Source organism: Molossus molossus, unplaced genomic scaffold, assembly GCF_014108415.1.
Source record: "Molossus molossus isolate mMolMol1 unplaced genomic scaffold, mMolMol1.p scaffold_m16_p_6, whole genome shotgun sequence".
In the NCBI taxonomy this organism is placed as follows: Eukaryota; Metazoa; Chordata; class Mammalia; order Chiroptera; family Molossidae; genus Molossus; species Molossus molossus.
This window is the reverse complement of record NW_023425399.1, coordinates 13,771,234-13,790,671: the sequence shown is the minus strand read 5'-3', so window position 1 is coordinate 13,790,671 and position 19,438 is coordinate 13,771,234. Positions and strand designations below refer to the sequence as shown.

The following is a 19,438-nucleotide window of genomic DNA, read 5'->3' as shown; positions in this document are numbered from 1 at the left end:
AGACCTGGACATCAAGGGGCACCTGGGTATTCGGACACACGCGCCCTCCCGTTCACCTGACAGGTGTATGCTCTGATCTGACCACAAAGACCCTCTCGCTTTTCCAAGCCATCTTTATCACTCATCATTATTTGATCCTAACCTCCACCAAGATACTAAAGTCGTCTTCAATTTCAATTCTGTTTTCGCAGTAAACTTTCCAAACTCGCATTGATTGGGGTCGCTGCCGGCTAATGCAGTCTCCTCAATTAAATGTGTGGTTCAAAGGGTACCAGAGACCACCCCATTACACGAGATGTTTTGTAAGGACATTTCTGAGAGCTGTCTGGAGACAAAAGTCTTGCCTTTTATGTGGGTGCATGGGGTACGGTTTGATTTCCGTCGTTCCTTCTCCCCCTTCACTCCCTGTTTGTTGGGTGTTAGTTAAATGAACCACAAGCATCCCTCCAGGGGAGTACCACACGGCCCTGGGAGGGAAAACGAGACCTAAACACGGGATATCATCTGGGCACTACGATCCCACTCAACGTCTGAAATCGTAGGAGGCACCAGACAGAGGTGACCCAGAGCACAGACTCGGCCCCAGAGGTCCTGCAGGCACATCCTGGCTTCACCATGTGCCACCGCCGACCTTGGGCAACTCATTCAAGCGTTTTGTGCCTCCAGTACCCCACTTTGTAAAATGCAGGTAATTATACCTCTATCAGAGTGCTGTTGTAAGGATTAAACCAGGTAACATATTTAAAGTGCTTAGAGTGCCTGCTACCTAACGAGCACCACATAAACCGCTTCCTTACTGTTGCTGGAACTATTATCACATTCATATATTCCTCTCCTTCTCCCTCTGACCCTTCTTCTCCTCCTCCTTCCTCTTCCTCCTCCTCTTCCTCTTCCTCTTCCCTCTCTCTCTCTCTCCCTGCAGATACATCGGTCTGTTAATAGTACTATCTGAGGAAACTGAGATGTGGCTGGAGAAAACTAGCCAATGTACAAACTCCGCATTCGCTTAGGAACAAGTATGTAATGTTTTATCACGAAAGAGGGAGGGAAACAAGCATCGACTCGACAGTCGTTGAATGGGAAGGGACGCGCTTAGGGCTTTAAGACGATCGATAATAGCATCAGTCCTGACCAAGGCTGCTTCCAGGCCCCGATGCCCAGACCGGTCAATGCAGGCGTCACGGTCCAGGGACAGTAGGTACGTTTTGGATACGTCACATGTTTCCGATGGGGAGCCTCTTACACGGTGACAAGCAGATCTATACCTGTGAGAGTGTGCTGAGCCCCGGAAAGACAGGAGGAATCCCCAGTGTCCTTTTGTTTGCCCCAAGGATTAACTGCAGAGCAGAAGAGCCCTGACCAGCCAGGCCCTGGGACCCAAGGACCCCTGCAGACCACAGCGTCACCAAGCTCAGAGGAGGTGCTGGGGCCAGGAAAGCCACAGGTGCCCCAGGAACCGTGAAAACGCCAAGGAAAGCAGCAGCCGCTCCAGGGTCCTCCCCCAAATTTCCCCACAGCAGGTCCTTCTTGACTTCCCTAACGTGAGTAACTCGGATGATCATTTAGTCCGTACATGGACCACCTGCCCTGTCTAAGCACTATGCCCAGTGCAGGGAACTCAGCAATGAGGGCGCCCGTGGCCTTGGGCAGCTCGCAGCCCCAGGTGGAATCAGAGAGAACATGTTGAGTGAACTCAGCCACAGCAGCTCGGAGGAGAGGGGGTGCCATGGGGCGGAGTCGGGGAAGGCCTCCTGGAGGAGGAGGTGGCATCTGTGCCGGGCTTCGATATGGAAGAAAGGGGGACAGGAGGTGCCTTTAGCCAGAGGGCTCAGCAAGTGCAAAGCATGACAGCGTGACTTGCAGAGTGTGCGGGTGAAACAAGAGAAATCAACCGTGCCCATCTTTCTCAAAAACAGCAATGTTCTGGAAGAATTCTGGGAGGCCCATCATGAACAGGAAGCTGGAGGATCAGGCTTCAAAACCAAGCAGGAACTAAGGCATTTGTGGGGAACCAAGAAGCAGGCCGCAAGCTCTTCAGCACAACCTCTTGTGGCCCCGACACCCCACACATACTGGACACCCCGCCGTCCTAGCCTCTGGCTGCTGGCTCACTCTGTCCAGATGGAAAATCCTGGGCAGGAGGGTCCAACTGGCTCCATCCAGGTCCCATGTCCAGCCACACCCAGGAGGTCAGGGGGTGAATTTCTGGCCCCTTCGTCTCCCACTGAGCCCCACATTCCAGCAATATCGCACACAATGGGAGATTCCCCAAATCAGGAAGCAGGGCTGAAGGCCAGAGTCCCCAAACCAAAGAATCAAGGCCCCTCTCACTGACCCGGGGGACGGGACGGAGCAGAGGAGGGGCTGAGGCTGCAGACAGATGCTGAGGTTGTCTCATGAGAACGTTCCATTGCAATAAGGGCGATTCACGGGACCCAGATTCACTGCTGCCTTCTAGGTCCGGGCGGGGCTGTGGGAGTGGGTGACGGTGCCCCGCCCACCGGAAACCAGGAGCCAGCCCGCGCAGGCTGCGGAGAGGCTCGCTGCTGGTCCAGTGCACACAGGAAAGCCCACTCTGCGTTTTCTCCCTGAGGTCCACCTTGACGGGTCCGTGCTTGGCCTGCGCCGGCTGCTTACCATCGAACACACCTCCTGCTCACCCCCGGAAGGTCCCCATGTGCAAAGAGCTAGAACGCAGTAAGCCAGGGACCACCACCGGTTTCCGCCTTGAGTTCAGGGCTTCGAGGTTCACGATCCATTTTCTCAACATCGACTCGTGGGCAGATGTCCACGTTTGGCACGCGGATACTATCCTTCCTCCAGATCTCCAAAGAGGGGACAGTATCTCTGAAGTCACGGGACGGTGGCACGTTAGATGAAATGTTTAGGGAGATGCCGAACCCGGTTCTGGTCAGGGCGAACACACGGCGGATGCCAGTTCTCCTAAGGAGACCAAAGGACGCCCAGCGCTCTGGCAGGGGCTCTAACAGAGAGAGGGGACATGGGCAGGATGCTGATGGGACTGAGCCAGGAGGAGTTTCCTAGGGTTGCCGTATCAAACTGCCACCAGCTGCATGGCTTAACACAACAGAAACTCACTCTTTCGCAGTTCTAGAGTCTAGATGTCTGAAATTGGGAGTTGGCAGGGAGATGTCCCTTCCAAAGGCTCTAGAAGAATCCTTCCTTGTGCCTCCTGGCTTCTGGGGTCTGTTGGCAATCCTTGGCATTCGTCCACTTACAGATGCATCGCTGCTGTCTCTGCCTCAGGGGACCTGCCCTGTGTCTGTGAGTCTCTCCTCCTCACCAGTCCGACTGCATGAGGGCCCAGGATGACCAGCCTGACCCCAGCACAACTTGATTGCATCTGTAAACACCTTATTTCCCCATAAGGTCACACTCACAGGGACTCAGACTTCAACTTCTCTTTGGGGAACACAATTCTACCCGCGACAGACCCCACACTGCTCTCTGTAAATATCAGCAGTTAGAGCAAAGCAGGAACACACAGCCAAGGGCGCAGTGGCGTGAAGGAAGACCCAGGTGCCTCCCGAGACGGCCCACGTCCACGGCAGGCAATCGGCTGACTGCTCCTGTCCGTGTGCACCTGTGCGTCTCCCTGCCTGGACTCTTCCCGAGACCTGCCCCTGCCATTCAGGTAACCAGCTAAGGTGGTATTTCTCTGCGCCAGAAATGTCTGCTGGAGACAAGAAGCCGCCTGCTGCTTTCTACATTTATATTTACCGAAGAGACTTTGCTGTGGGTCCCGGAGAGGCGGGACCGAGACAGGTGTGCCTGTAAGGGCTGGGAGGTGCGTGGAGAGGCTCACACTGGGAAGGGGACGAGATGGATCTGATGGTCCTCTGCTGCTTGACGGTGCCTGAGGAAGGGACAGGTGCCAGAGGGGCTGCTGGGGTGCACCTGGGATGGCTGGACTTGGGACAAGGGCGCCAAGCCTGGGAGAGGCAGCAGAACACGAGACCCAAAGGAACCACAGGAAATGACAGTGAGCTTCTAGAGGAAACCACACTGGCCTGCTTCAGTCCCCAGGACAACCACAGACCCCTGGAGAAGGGGGTGCTCATAATGACTGAAAATATCTAACTCGGCGGAGGTTCGGGGTCAGATTCAGGTTGATGGAAGTGCAATATTTCTTGTGCACCTGGTTTTCAGCCTGGGTTCCAATCCAAATTCATCCCAACACTTAAAATAATGTCCTACAGCATTAGAAGGAAATTGAAGGAAACCTCCCAAGCCTCATTACCTCTGGCTTCAGCCCTTTCTAAATGACCCTTACAGCCCTTGCATTGCTGTCTAGCCCCCCAGAGACCGCCTGCTGAGCCCTGGACTGTACCTCAGTGTGGACACGTGGAAACCCACACCCAGGCTGGGGAAGGCAGAGCCAGGACACAGTGGTAGGTAGTTAGCTCCATGGGAAAGACAGGCCTGGAGGGAAGGTCTGTGGATGCAATAACCCCCTTCCTCTGTGACGGCCCCAGTGCAGATGAGGTGGGGGGCCCACCAGGTCTGAAGCCTGGAATGCTAGCCCGGACCGTCCCACGGGGGGATGGAGAAGAAATGCGACAACGGCTGTGTGTGAACACCAGACTAACAGAGCCCGGACAGAGATGCTCAAGCCCTCGGGGCGCATGCACCTGGGGTGGACGTGTCCCTGGGCTCTCGGGGATCCAGGGCAGACCTCCTGCTGGAACGTCCGCGTGTGTAAAGCAGCACCTGGTGGCAGGTGAGCTTGAAGGAGGGGTAAGGGTCTCAGGTGGACTTAGACTGTAAAAACCAGGGCAGAATGTAGGGGAGCCAGCGCTGATTGCGCCCTACTATGTGCGGACCTTCACACCCACACAGGCATCATCCCATCACACTGGGTCCCACGGTAAAGACGAGGAGACCGAGGCAGCGGGAGTACGGCCCTAGCGTCACTCGGCCGTGGAAGGGGACTGGAGTGAGCCGGCCTGTGAACGTGTCTGTGAGGAGGACTTTGAAAGCGAAGAACAGACGCTATGAGTGAGAACAACGAGGGATTCAGACCAATGAGGGCTGGTCTCCCCGAGAAGGAGCCATCTGAGCCGAGACCTGAAGAAACTGGCCACGTGAAGAGTGGAGAAAACGTCCAGTGGGAGGGAACAGCATGTGCAAAGGTCCTGAGCCAGGAAAGAATCTGACATGACCCAAAATAACCAGTGTGTCTGGAGCATTTCGAGGGGGAAGAAAAGGGGCTCGGAGAGGACGCTGGATCATACAGGACCGTGCAGGACAGGGCACGGAGTTCAGATCTCATCCTATGTGCCGGGGGAGCCACCAGAGTGGGCGACGCCAAAACGGCATGGTCTGATTTACCCAGAGTCTGACACAGAGCTGGTCACCCAGGGGCACGTCAGTAGGTTAGGGAACATTTGACTACATAGACTCAAACTCGATTTCCAAAGGGATGCAGACTACTAGCCTCACAGAAGAAACAGTAAGATTTCAGCCTTTGCCCATGAGGAGAGCGAACAATTTCGCCTGATCCAAGTTCCCTTTCATGCCTCTCTGCCTAAGAAGCAGGGAGAGGCGCTGAAATCCACAGACACGTCGTGACAGCATAATTTCAGTGATCATTATCAAATGCCTCTATTTAGAAAAGCTCAGAAGACTGTATTAGCACAATCCAATATTTGTGAAATGACACTCTGCCGTAATGAGGGGATGAGAAAATTAAGATCAGAAGCCAGAGTTGTCCCTTTGGGGACAGTGGCGTGAGAGGAAAAGCCGCAATGTCTCTGGGCTTCTCAGAGCCTTGGTTTTCCCATCTGTGAAATGGAAGGATGGTGGCAAAGGCTAAAAAGGTGTGATCAGTTCATAGAGGGCTAAAGGCAGTTAACAGTGTTTATCACTCATTCCTTCATCTATAAATATGTCATAAAGACCCTCTGCCCATCTCTATGCATCCGTCCAACCAAAATGTTATTTCGTGCATCCTACGTACGATGCATTGTATTAAGCACTGGAGGTAAAGCTGGGGAAAGATGGTCATGGTCCCTGTTCACATGGAACTTCTCATCTGGGGGTAAAGCGAACACTGAACAAAGAGCATCAGTTGTGGTACGTGTCACGGAGGAAGAGTGTGGGGGGCCATGGGAAACATTACGGAGAGCTGACCCAGACTGGGGTCTCTCGGGAGAACTACCACAAGGAAGGGATGTTTCAGGGGAGATATGAAGGGGAAGTACAAGAGGGAGAAGAAAGTCCCATGAAGAGCGCTGATCTCACGTGAGTGTCTGAGGCAGGAAAGGACATGGAACATTCTGGAAGCTGACAGAAGTCAGTGTGAGTGAGCACAGGGGGCAATACCTGGGCACATGGTGCAGCTGGAGGTATGGGCAGGACCAGCCATGCTGGGCCTGGGGGGCCACAGCGAGGCCTCGGTGTTCATTCTCAGGGCAACAGGAAGTCTCAGGAAGATTCTAAGCAAAGTGCCCTGGCCAGTTTGCTCAGTGGTCGGAGCACCAGCCCAAGGACCAGAGTTGAGGGTTCGATTCCAGTCAAGGGCCCGGGTTGGGGTTGTGCAGGAAGCAGCTAATCGATGTGTCTCTCTCACACTGATGTTTCTCTTTCACTCTCTCTCTCTCCCCCTCCCTCCCTTCCACTCTCTCTAAAAATCAATGGAAAAATATCCTCAGGTGAGGATTAAAAAAAAAAAGTTCAGTTTTGGACATGTTGAGTTTAGAGAACCTACAAAAGCCTATTGGGCTTCAGGTGAGTTATATGGTATGTTTCAGCACAGGTTCTCTGGATTCTTGGGGTCCCTAATGGGCTGATTTCTATCATTTAAACCAAGACACTTTTGAGAGTGAAAATTATAATGGGGCAACAGGCACAAAGGTTGTCCCATGGTCACCTTACTAATGGGCATGTGTAGTTGTTGGTGACTCTGCTCATGCAAAGTAAGATCCTACCACCTCTATAAAGCTCACTTTTGTACCATAGCACAACTTTATTATACCTGGGGCTCATGCCCACACTTATGAAAACAATTTATGCTCTTAATAGAAAATATATAGAGCCATCCGGTAGCTTCATGCTTGGGAGCCAAACTTAAAGTCAATGAGGCCACGAAGACCATAAACTCATCTAAATGTCTCTGAGCATCTTCTCTCTTCAGCTTGGTGACATCCCTCTCCCCAGAATCAGCTGAGAAGACATGACACTGCGGGTCATGCAGGTCTACAGTTCAAAAGAGATGTCTGATGGCAACTGAAGCCATAGGTGTGGCTGAGGTTATCCATGATGTGATAGCTGATTTTATGTGTCAACTGACTGGGCGAGTCAATGCCGGAATAGCTGGTAAAACATTATTTCTAGGTGTGTCTGTGAGAGTATTTCCAGCACAGATTAGCATTGAACTGGTGAACTCAGTAAAGCAAACAGCCCTCCCCAACATGGGGGGCATCATCCAATCCCTTGGGGGCTCAAACAGAACCAAAAGGCAGAGGAAGGGTGAATTCGCTCTTTCTCTGCTTAAGCTGAGACGTCTATCTTCTTCTCTCCTTGGGCATTGGTGCATCTGGTTCTTGGGCTTTCAGACTTAGATCAGGGTGCACACCATCCATCCCCCCAATTCTCAGGCCTTCAGACTCAGACTGAATTCTACCACCAGCTTTCCTGATTCTCCAGCTTGCAGAGGGAAGATCATGGGGCTTCTCCATAACCGCATGAACCAATTTCCATAATAAATTTCCTCTTATATGTATCTCTCAATATACGCTATTTGTTCTGTCTCTCTGGAGAACCCAGACTAAGACACATGCAAAGAGTATAGAATGAGCCCGAAGAACACATTTAACGGCCAGAGTGAGCTGACAAAGGAACCTGAGAAAGAGCACCAAGAGGGTTGCTAAGAAGCCATGACGGTATGTGGGTTAGAGAGAGCCCTTGGTCGAGAAGGAACCATGGAGGATGGCCTCCCTTCTCCAATAACCAACTGTCCTGACCACTGTACCAGGGATCAAACTTTACAAAGAGGTGATTTTAATGTTCTCAGAGTTGTAATTCTTCCTAGTTTTCAGTGCCGACTCACTCAGGCATACCCCCCCTAAGTGTGATCTCCCCGAGCACACCTCCTCCAGGTTTACCTCCCTCTGAATACATCCCATAGACCTGCTTCGTGCAGGTAGCCATGGAGCACGCACATTATGATTTCAGCCCCTTGGTTAAGGATAAGCCTGGTATTCAGGATTTCGGGGCATTAACTTGACGAGTAATACTCTCATTGTAGAAGTTTCCCTACATACAGACAAACTATGTCTATGTGGCCTGAAAGAAAAGGAATGACCTCAAATTCTTCAGAAGCTCTTTCTTCCCCCAAAATCCCACTATTATCAGGCTCCCAAGCAAAATCCAGCGATGCCCGATGTGGGCTAGAGCTTAGAATCTCAAAGCTAAAAGAAGTCCTAAAGGTCCCTGAATCCAGGTAACATGACTTTTATCACATTCTTAAGAGTTTACTCAGCCTTGCTTTGTATACCTCTGGGGATGGGGAACTTACTACCAACAAAATTATGTATTGCCCTCTCAGACAACCCATAAGAAAGTTCTTTCCCATGAGCCATCATAAAAGATGCTATCCCCATCCCAGCCCCAAACACAGTGGGTCACCTACCTGTGGGCACGGCTGGGTCCAGCATTGGTTTCTCCCATGTGTTAATCTGCTCCCAGGTAAACCCATTAGTCCCCAGGGCCACGCTGTAACCACAGTTACTGTAGTGCTCATCAAAGGGACAGCCACCTGCAAACAAAAGAGAGATGGGTAAATACAGCCTCATGTCTGGGGCTTGGTTCGTTAACCCTGTCTCATCGGCTCTTCATTTACAGCTTTGAATTTTAAACTCTGGAGGAGATTTAAAAAAAAAAAAAAGTAGAAAGCAAATTGGATTTTTATATTTGCTTTGGTGCTCTCAGGAAAGGCGCTGGCATCTGCAGACTCCCCTCTTTTAAAAAGTTAATAAGGCTAGCTACATTGATTTTAATCTTCCTTCCCGAGAAAGTAAACAGCAATGGTTGTAAGTAGGAAGGGATGACTGCCGGGGCATGCCTCTGTCACTGGTTCCTGCAACACAGGGATGCTGCCGGGCAGCAGACACAGCAGCCCCGGGACCTGCGGAACGAGACACCAACCCCGGCTTCGTCAAGCTGGGTCAGCGTGGGCCGGAGGCGTTGCCGTCTGTCTAATCCTCGTCTCAGTTTCTTCACCTGAAACACGGCGGGAACGGTCCACCCGACAGAAGTAGCGTGAGGATGAAATGGAAGAACATATCAAAAGTAACCAGCCCAGGGTAAGTTCTCAACATCCACCTCCTCCCCTATAGGAGCGAGTTTTGAAAAATCATTTTCCTAAAGTAAAAACCCAGCAGGTGAAGAATGTGCCAAGTGTGCGCCTGGCAGATAATAAAGATCGTGTTCAAAGCGTTTCCCTTTGAAATCGAAGCCATCCACTAGTTTACAATAAGCTGTCCATGTGATTTTGACAAGCATGTATTTACTAAGCACCTGCGATGGGTTGGAAGCCCCTCCAGGTACCATGGAGATGCTGGTCCCCTGGAGACGCAGGAGCCCACAGTATCGTGGAGGGGTGCACTGAAGGAGGTGAGCATCCCCAAGGTGAAGATCAGGAGGAAGGACATGCCAGGGGAGCCGGCAGGATACACAGAGGCAGAGGCAACACCTACACTGAGTCCTACAGCAGCCTCTGGCTGGTCTCCTAGACCCGGGCTCACTGCCTAGTCCATCCCTTCCACTGCCCCTTCCTTGTCTCCTTCACGTTCAGATCTCATCACATCATCACAAACCCCCGCTGGGTCCCACACCCAAACTCGGTTCTTCTCGATGTACAGAAACCAGCCCCCACGAGTCCCTGCCTGTGTCTGTATTCTCAGGAGACATCACCATCGCCCCCCTCAGCTGCAGGACAAAGTCCACTCGATGCGCCCCTCCCAGGATTCCCTCCGCACAGTGGGGGTGGCAGTCCTGTCCGCAGAGTCAGCACAGAACCTGTCACAGCACCACGAGAGAAAAGTGAGGTCAAAGCCTTCCCCACCTGCCTTTCCTGCTGTGTACGGGACCCAGAAGATTGGCCTTGCGCCCCCCAGTGAGTCTCGGCCTGGGTGAGGGAGAGCTGAACCTCTTTTGGTAGCACAGGGGTTGGGAGGTGAGTTGGGTATGAAATTGGTGTGCACTAAAGAGTAACAGAAATGGGGATGGTTTATGTCGACAGCTGGAGAAAGAAGGAAAGGAGCTGGGGAGAGAGGCCCAGAACCACCATGAAAGCAGGAAGCTACAGAAGGGGACGGCCAGTGAGAAGTTCCCTGTGACGGGCAGTGGCTGATGCATTAGCAGGAACGGAAATATCTCTTTGCTTTCATTCGTTCGCTCGGTAATTCAACGATTATTTAATTGAGCACTTAGCATAGATCCAGCGGAGCCCGGGTCCTGGCTACACAGAGGTCTCCTGAAGAGGCACGCCATCTCGATGCCAACAGAGTGACAGAGCACAAGTAAACGAATCAGTAAGCACACACTGGAGACAGTTCCCGGTCCTGCTCTGCGGTGTCCCTCCACGACTCTCAGCTGCTCGGTGAGACCTGGGGGCACACGGCAGCCAAGCGTCGCTGGTGCTTTGGGGAACTGGGAGAACAAGGGCCGTGTGGGTTGACATGGGACAGCCGGTGAGGATGGGAAGCCCAGGAGACGAGAGGAAGGGTGCGGAGCAGGTGACAGAGGAGACTGTCCCAGAGGCAGTGGGGAAGGGTGACCTTTGAAAGGGAAGGAAGGAGGTAATCCATTAGTTTCCACTAGACGATAAAGTGGAAACGGTTATGGCACGTAGTAGGGGCTTCATAAATACCAAACGAAACCAGTACATGTTCAAGGGATGCCTGACACGGGCCAGCTGTACGCGAGGGACTGAGACACACCGTCACCCAGTCGCCCTGCTCTTCCAAGTCTCGTACTTACCATTGTACCTAGAAGCTCCTTCCCCACTCTGCCTGCCTGACAAATTCCACCCGATCCTCCCAAATCTCTTCTAGAAACCTTCTCTGACCAGAGGAGCAGAGGGAATGCCCCAGATATGAAAACCCAACACACAAACGCGTCTGAAATTTACAAAACGCAGCAGCAGCTGCTGCAGGGTCCACGAGGGTCAACCTCCTTTCCCTAAATTGCCAGCACCACGCTGGAGCCCAGCCGGAGGGAGACAAATGGATCAGATCAACAGCATCGACAACAGACCCCGATGTGCTGGAATTGATAAGCGAGGGCAGCCTGCGGCACCTCAAGTGTTCCTGGCAACCGCAGACCGAGACTCAGTCCTAAGCTGAGATCAGCCTCCAGGGCGAGAGGCAAGCGTGGTTAAGACAGGGCTGTGTGTACAGGGTGCTGTTTGGGTCTCCTCTCGCGTGCACACAAGAGGACCACGCTGCCAGGCCACCTTGCATCGGGGGAAGACCACATGACAAACCCTGGAAATATGCAACAAAATGACATCCACCGTGTGCAGCACTAGCCCATCAAAAGCACCCCCTCTCACCTGCCCCAGGACTTTCACAACTGTTGTGGAAGGTGGTGGCATCAAAGGGAGAAAGATGTCTCAATCCCCAAGACACTCACTGGAGGGCGGCCACCCAGACGGCCACTGAGGCAGTAAACTGGCAATCAACTTTTCAAAAGCAAAATACCCGCTTTTCTTGCCTGACCCCACTGATGCCTTAGGGGTTAACTGTTACCGCAGCGGAGCCCTGCCCATCCTGACTGACATAAGAAACACGCCCTCTGGCACATCTCCTCCATGCCAGGGAAGACCCCTCCTTTGCTCGCACTTAATTCTCACAACTGTCGAGAGGTAGATGTTTATCCCTCTTTTAAATAAGGTGACTGATGCTCTGAGGGGGTTAGGTGACCTATTTGGGTCACACAGAAGGGAAGAGCCGGAGCCAGATTTAAATCGTTGCAACCTCACCACAGCACCCATGCTACCTCTAACAGGCCAGAGTGCGTTTACATTCACGTACAAGGCAATGAGAGAGAGCAGAAAGATAAAGACCCTCCAAGGTGGTTGGGTCTCTCCCCCTTGAATCCATTCCCGTGCTTATTCTAGAAATAGTTTAACAGTTAACAGAACTAACAGATACGATTCTCACCCGCATCAAGTTTGCGCAGTAGAGGGAAAGACACCACACCAACGTACACTGAAGGTGCAATGCAGAAACATTTGCATAGAGATGTATCAAAGCTCAGAGGAGAAGTTATTAATTCATTTTAATTAATGGCCTGATTAAACCAATTATCTGCTTTCTTCTAGACAAATTTAGGAGGGCTCGTAGTTATCCCCCTGGGCATCCCAGCTTATAGATGCCACGCAAGGGCACATGAACAATTTGTCCCTAGTCTGCTGGATCAGTGGTCCACTCCTCGGCTCCCTGAGCACTCTAAGGGGACCTATCACACCACGTTTCACAGCCCGGGGCACCCTGCTGCCCCAATGCAGAGCTCGGGGTTGCTTCCACCTTCAGCCATGAGCAAATGCCTTTCCCTTCTGACAGTCTGCTCTTCGATACTGGGGTCCCAGGGCAGCCGGCCTGAGACCCCTGGGGCCCCACTCCTAATTTCAGACCACAGTCCTCTCTTCTTTCCACAAGGAGCTGGCTTACAGTGGAGTCAAAAGCAGCCTCTCCACTCAGAGTTCTTTTGGCTTCAGGACAGTCAAGTCCACCTGTGGGTTCTATCCCACTCTTTCAGAATTTGCCATCCCTCGGGGACCTCGGCGTCCCTCCCCAGAGAAGGCTAGAAGCAGGCCCCCATCCTGTATGTGATCACATGTATATACGTCCAAATCGTATATAACACGGATTCATGATTTTTTCTGTGGAACTCCTGCAAAGCAAGACAGATTTCAATGACCATGGAAGTAGCCCCGTGCGTTATATACATGAAGAACATAGACTCCATGCCAAGGGTGCTGTCCTACTGGTCTACCCGTTATCAACTCCTGTCCAAGATGACCAGTAGGGTGGCCTGAGAAACACAGAAGCAGGAAGTACAGCGTGGTGGCGAACAGCAAACGAGACCAGCACAACCAAGAGCAGGACAGAGGAGAGAGCTGCCGGTCCGTCCACCTGCTCAAAGGCGGTTACACATCAGGCACTGAGCTGCTGACAACCAAAGGAAAAAGGTAAATCTATTCGGATACTGGACACTCTGTGTTCACACAATAAAAGCCAAACTGCTCGGGAGAATGACAACCATTCCAGGTGTTTAGACCCCACGGGAACGTCTCCAGAGGAGCGCCGGTAACAGAAATCCCATATGCCATAATGAAAACCACCGGAAACAACATCCAACAGCAAAGGCGCGCAGCCAGTCTCATGAGCCGATCTCTCGTCATCATTCTCAATATAAACGGACAGCGTCGCCCAAACGCAGTTCCGGGAAAGCAACTCATTGAGGGCCACAGTGATGCAGCCTAGAAATCTGCTTCCTGTTGGTCTGGCTGGACCCAGAGATACATTTTAAAAGCTGCTCAGGAGAGAAAATATGCTTAATAAATATATGTTTAAGTAATCCTCCCTGAACGTTCTTCTCTAGTGACAGATGGAGAAATGGAGAGTCTATGAGCTTCCGATTATACACCCTGATAGTAACGCACCCTGCCAGCTGGTACAGCCCCGTTTGCTGACATCATTTCTCATTTCTGGGCCTTCCTTCTCTAGTGTGGAAGGCAGGGGGCTGGCAGAGGTGCAAGAGTTCCAGAGATTCAGAAAGGACTAGGAACTCACAGGAGCCCCAGGGAGGGGCAGCCACGCCGCCAGCCAGGGACCGGCTCCTGAGCCGCAGAAAAGGAAGACAGAAGAGGCGAGCCGCCCGGGACCCAGTCAAACCCATGATCCTGAGTCTCACTGCAACTCTTCTTGCTCTTTCAAAAATTATGTTGATCTGTCCTGGTGTTTATCTGTCTTGGTGCGATTCCTTGGGGTCGTAGGCACTGACAGAAAGTGCCTGCCGTGAACACCTGGCCACCTGGGCAGATGTGTGCGGCAGACGGCTTGCAGCAGACTTATGGGGGGAGAGATTCCCCAAAAGACCTTTGTGTGGTTGCTCACCTCATTCAGTTTTAAAGGGTAAGCAGCCCCATTTAACTGATGTCAACCACATCATAATCATTTGGGGGGCAATCAAAACCCTCCTAGACCTACCCCCACCCCAGGAATTGGGCTCAGCCTCCAAAGCACAGGTCCTGGTTTGGGGAAGACCCACCTAACTGATGGAAGACAGGGCAGCGCCGTCACCAGCCAAGGGCCCCGCGCTACCTCCCTGCACTGGACAGAGGAGCTATTTGTCTGGACAAGCTGAAGCCAAAACATGCCAAAGGCCCAGATGCTCTTGATGTGAGTCAAGCATAAAAAGTCAACAGAGAAATGGAAAACTGTAGCCAGGAAATTGGATTTTGAAAATCCATTTGGGTTTGGTAATGTATAGCATATCAGCATCTGTAAGGGAGGTAAAAATAGTACAGGATACATACTTTAGGATACACTAAAGCATAAATAAAGTTTATAGTGCCAATCAGAATTTTTTTTTAAACATGAGCCCTTCTTCTGAAAATGAGAGAGGAATAGAATTCAATAAAAATATAAATGTGTCCGCCTCTGCATTTCTGATACAATCCTGTGTAGTCTTGAATTAAGCATGGAACTCAAGGCTTGTTGGGCTCCTGCTATATGACAGCTATGTGAGTCTGTATGTGTATGTGTGTTTACAAACGAAGGTAAGTTCAACCGCCGCCACTCTCTAAGACAGGGGTCAACATACTTTTTGTGCAAAGGGCCAGATAGTAATTATGTGCAGCTTTGCGGCCACACAGCCTCTCACAACTGCTCAATTCTGCCATTGTAGCATAAAAGCAGCCAGAGACAACAGGTAAACAAATGGATGTGTCTGTGTGCCAATAAAACTTTATTTATAAAAACAGACAGCGGGCCAGATTTTGCCCCGGGGCCACAGTTTGCCAACCCCTTTTGCCAACCCCTCCATTTAATGCATGGAAACCTGTCATCAGAGCTCCTAAGGGACATGCCCAGCTGGAGATCTTAAGGGGGGTGGGTGTGACATCACCTTCGGTAATAAGAACAGTGATCTCTCTCAGACTTTAAAGAAAAAGATGCAATATCGCCATTTACAACAACACGGATGGATCTTGAGAGTATTATGCTAAGTGACAGAAGTCTAATGAAAAAGGACAAGAACCTGATGATTTCATACATATGTGGGATATAAAACAAAAAGCAACAAATGAACAAACAGAAAACCAAACTTATAGACACAGACAACAGAATGGTAGTTGGCAGAGGGGAAGGGAGCTGCTCAAATATATGGTGATAGAGAGAGACCAGACAGGTGTTAAGCACACACTACATAGAGATGCCACTTTATAAAGTTGTACACCTAAAACTGATATGTTATTAACCAACGTGGGGGCAGTCAGGCCTCACATAGTTGTCCCCAGTGTGTAGGGAGCTCCCACTCGGAAACTATTCAGATTCGAGACACGGCAGGACTAGATGGTCAGGGGGCCCCGGAAAGGGAGATGTTATAGAAATGGTTTGTATTGTTTTTTGACTCGGGGGTTGGCAAACATTTTCCATAAGAAGCCCGCTAGTAAATCTTTCACCTTGTGGGTGTACTGGTTTAGTGTTTCTACCCAACAAACAGCCACAAACTTAGGGGTAAAGCAGTATGGGGGGGTTCTCTTCACAGGGCCCTCGTTCGAGCTCACATGGAATTAGACAGAATTCAGTCCCTCGGAGCTACAGGACGGAGGTCCCTGCTCCCTGGCTGGCTGTCTCGCAGAAGCCACTCAGCCTCTCACACCTGCTCTAGGCCCCCTCATGCCTCAAACCCCTTCCTTTGGACAGGTGCGTCCTTTTAAAGGTCTCATCTCTTCAGGCAGGCCCACCCAAGACCCTCTCCTTTTTGATTAACTAAAGTCAACTGATTTGGGACCTTAATTACATCTGCAAAATTCCTTCACCTTTGTCACTCACATAACCTACTAATCACAGGAGTGAAATCCGCCCTCTTCACAGTCTAGCCCCAGGACAGGAATTACGCAGGACTGAACCCCAGGGGCTGGGAAGTTTGGGGGCCAATTTAGAATTCTGCTCACCTCGGTAGGCTACTCAGTCTTTGTCACTACTACTCAGCAACGCCACTGCAGCCCGGAGACAGCCATAAACCATGCAGAAAAAATGAGCAGAGCTGTGTTTAATAAAATGTGATTTCTTGACACCGCACTCTGAGTTGCTCATGGAGCTCATGTGTCCAAAATAGTGTTCTTCTTGTGATCTGTCTGTCTGAAAATGGAAAAGCATCTTTCCTTTATGTGCTGAGTACAAACCAGCAAAAGTCCGGAACGGACCTATAGGCTATAGTTGCTGACCTTCACTTGGATGCTGTAAAATTTTCCAATTTTAACACAGTCACAGGAAAGTACCCCATTTCGGCATTTAAGCGTTGGATGCCGTGTGCTTTCGACACGTCCTTCCCATTTCTCATTTGTGGCATGTTTCTTCCTTCCTCTGGGACCGGAGGGGAGCACATCCCCCAGCCCCTGAAGCTGCACCCCTGACCCAGAGGACAAGGAGCTGAGAGAAGCACATGAGCTCCCTGGACTTAACCACTTCACCTGCATACAGCACGTGCTCGTCATGGGCAAGGAGCGGTTCAGTAGTCTTCCCATTTCACAGATGAGCAAGCCGAGGCTGGAGTCAATGACATACTCAGTCCCACATGTCAACCAGGGGCAGAGCCAAGACCCAAATCAAGGACCACTTCCTTACGCCAGGAGGTCTGAGAACCAGGGCAGATCTCAGCAACAAAATGTGTGGGGCCCAGAGTAAAACCTAAAATGCAGAGCCTCTGGCTTTAAAAAATTTAGAAGTTAAGATGGCCAATAGCAGAGCATGAAAGTAAACAAGGGGCCCTGGACCATTCGGCCAAGCAGTTAGAGCGTTGGACCACAGAGGGAAGGGTTAGGGTTCGATTCCCAGGCAAGGGCGCTCACCTGGGCTGCACGGTCAATCCCTGGACTCAGTCAGGGTCGTGCAGGAGGCAACCAATCGATGTGTCTCTTTCACATCAATGATTTTTTCTCTCTCTCTCCCTCCCTCCCTTCCACTCTATCTAAAAGTCAATGGAAAAATATCCTCGGGTGAGGATTAACAACAACAACAACAACAAAGTAAGCAAGGGGCCCCTTCAGGTGGCGGCCCGCACAGGTCACACACCCCCGAAGCCAGCCCTGCTCTTGGACACACACGTTCTAACGGTAAAGTGCGCCAACCCCCAAAGCATCCAGATTCCGCCCTCGTGCAGACAAACGCTTTGAAGGCAGGGCCACAGCTACGTGGAGCTTATTAATCGTGAGCAGCCTGTCTTGGGTAGGTGCGTCTTGCCCCCCGAATGAATGTAAACCAGCCTTGCATAAATTGAATTCCTTTTCTGAATATCTAATTGAATTTGCAGAAGTGTATGCCAGGGGGGTATTTAAATAAGTGCACAAATATGATAAGAAGGCCTTCACACCATTATATCTAATTCAGTAAGCAAAAATAATGGCAGGGCACGTTCCAATTAGTGTTTGATTTATTTGCTTTAACAAATCCAATTAGTAGGATGTTTTATAAAGTCATCCAATGTCAAACACTCACGGACTCCACAGATAGAAACGATAGTCCTAATAGAAGAAAAAAAAATGTTTTCCATCTCTTTGAGCAGTGAATTTATTATGAATAAGGTGATGTCTCTGATGGCATGAGCATTCCCCAAGGACCGGGAAACAGCTTCTGATCTGTTCTGTTGGTTCTTTCTCCCCGAGACTCCGTGAGGGAACTCAGGTTAATTTGGCCGATTATCATAAATCCAAGAATGAAAACAACCATGATGGAAATAGCAACAGGCCTTGAAGGGGAGCATCATGAACTTGCTGCTGGGTGTCTTCTAGCCCAGAGACATGTTCTGACGTCCGTGGCCGCGCCGTGGCCTGGGAGAGTCGTGGCTCACAGAAACAGCCACGCTCTGGAACCTGATCCAACGCTCTCCTGGCTTTTCCTGGCTCCAGCTTTTCCATCTGCAAACTAGAAAGTCCAGCGAGGTGAGCGGCCCTCAGACACACCCACCGTGGACAGTGGATGACCTTCTCTGCCCAGTGAGACCCGGCATTGATAGGGGTTCAGTGTGGACTGTCTAGAGTCAGCACCCCAGCCGTGCTGTTTTTTTAACTGTGTGACCTTGGTTAAATTATTCAATTTATGCCTCACTTCCCCCCTCTGTAAAATAAGGACAATAACAGGGGCCATCCCTTGGGGGTTTTGTAAAGATTGGGTAAACTTCCTATTTGTAAAGACTTAGAATATTTCCTGGCACACAGAGGTACCAAATATGTTTTGTTAAATTAATATTAAATCCCAAGGTCTAAATTAGAAATGGGAAAGAGTTCCATAATCTCTAAAACAACAGATCTGAAAGAACTCGGAGTTGGTCCATCATGTCCCTTACGGATCAGCAGTACCCATGGTGATAAGCTACTGATCTGCTACAAATGCCAACGTCATTCACCACTTCCTGCTGTGTGACCTTGGCCAAATCACCTGAGCTCTCAGGCCACAGATGCCCCACATGTAACAGAGGCAGCAACTTAAACCCTCTCCAAGGGCACTCCAATGTCCCATACATACCGTGTGACACAGGACGTGTCCTTCCCCAGGCTATGTCTGGATGTCGGACAAGAACAGAACACAGCGGGATGTGGGGGCAAACTCCTGTCTTCTCACATGTCCCCTCTGTCCCAGGCCCTGGATGGCAAGCAGAACCCGGAGAGGCTTGGAGGAGAGCAGGCCTCTCTGCCCGGCCACCTCGCTGACGCTGCCATACACTGGGACCTGGGACCGGCAGGGAAGACAAAGGAACAGGCCAGGTGTGGGGTCTGACCCCAGCGTCATCCTGCCAGGGAGAGAATGGGGGACAGCGGAGACAGCCTTCACCTTCGTCAGAAGTGGAGACAGCTCAATGCGGAGTCAGCTAAGAGCCCACCAGCCTGAACAGCAGCCCCACCCGACAGTCTTTCTCTCCCCCCCTCCAGAAGAGTCCAGGAGCAGATTCAGGGATTCAGCTGCTGCACCATGTTTGAAGAGGGAAGGGGTCAGCTGGCCCAGCTCCTAGTTTTACAGGTGGGGAGACAGGCATAAAAAAAAGGACAAGGCTGCAAAGAAAGGGGTGCGGGGCTGGGACAGAACCCAGCTCTCCTGGCCCCCGGCCAGAGCTCTGCCCACTCAGAAGCCAGAATAGCATCTTTCAGCTTCTCTCAGGCCACGGCAATGTCTTTTTTTCTGTTCGT

The 19,438-nt window shown here is 51.1% G+C and overlaps 1 protein-coding gene across 2 annotated transcripts in view; it reads right to left on the bottom strand.

Moving 5' to 3' along the window:
* PTPRT (protein tyrosine phosphatase receptor type T) overlaps positions 1 to 19,438 on the bottom strand; it is a 967,960-nt gene that overhangs the window by 681,681 nt on the left and 266,841 nt on the right. For both annotated transcript variants that reach the window (XM_036244362.1, XM_036244363.1), the window contains exon 2: positions 8,654 to 8,779. In XM_036244362.1, coding sequence (XP_036100255.1) covers positions 8,654 to 8,779 — 126 coding nt within the window. The remainder of the gene's footprint in view (positions 1 to 8,653; positions 8,780 to 19,438) is intronic.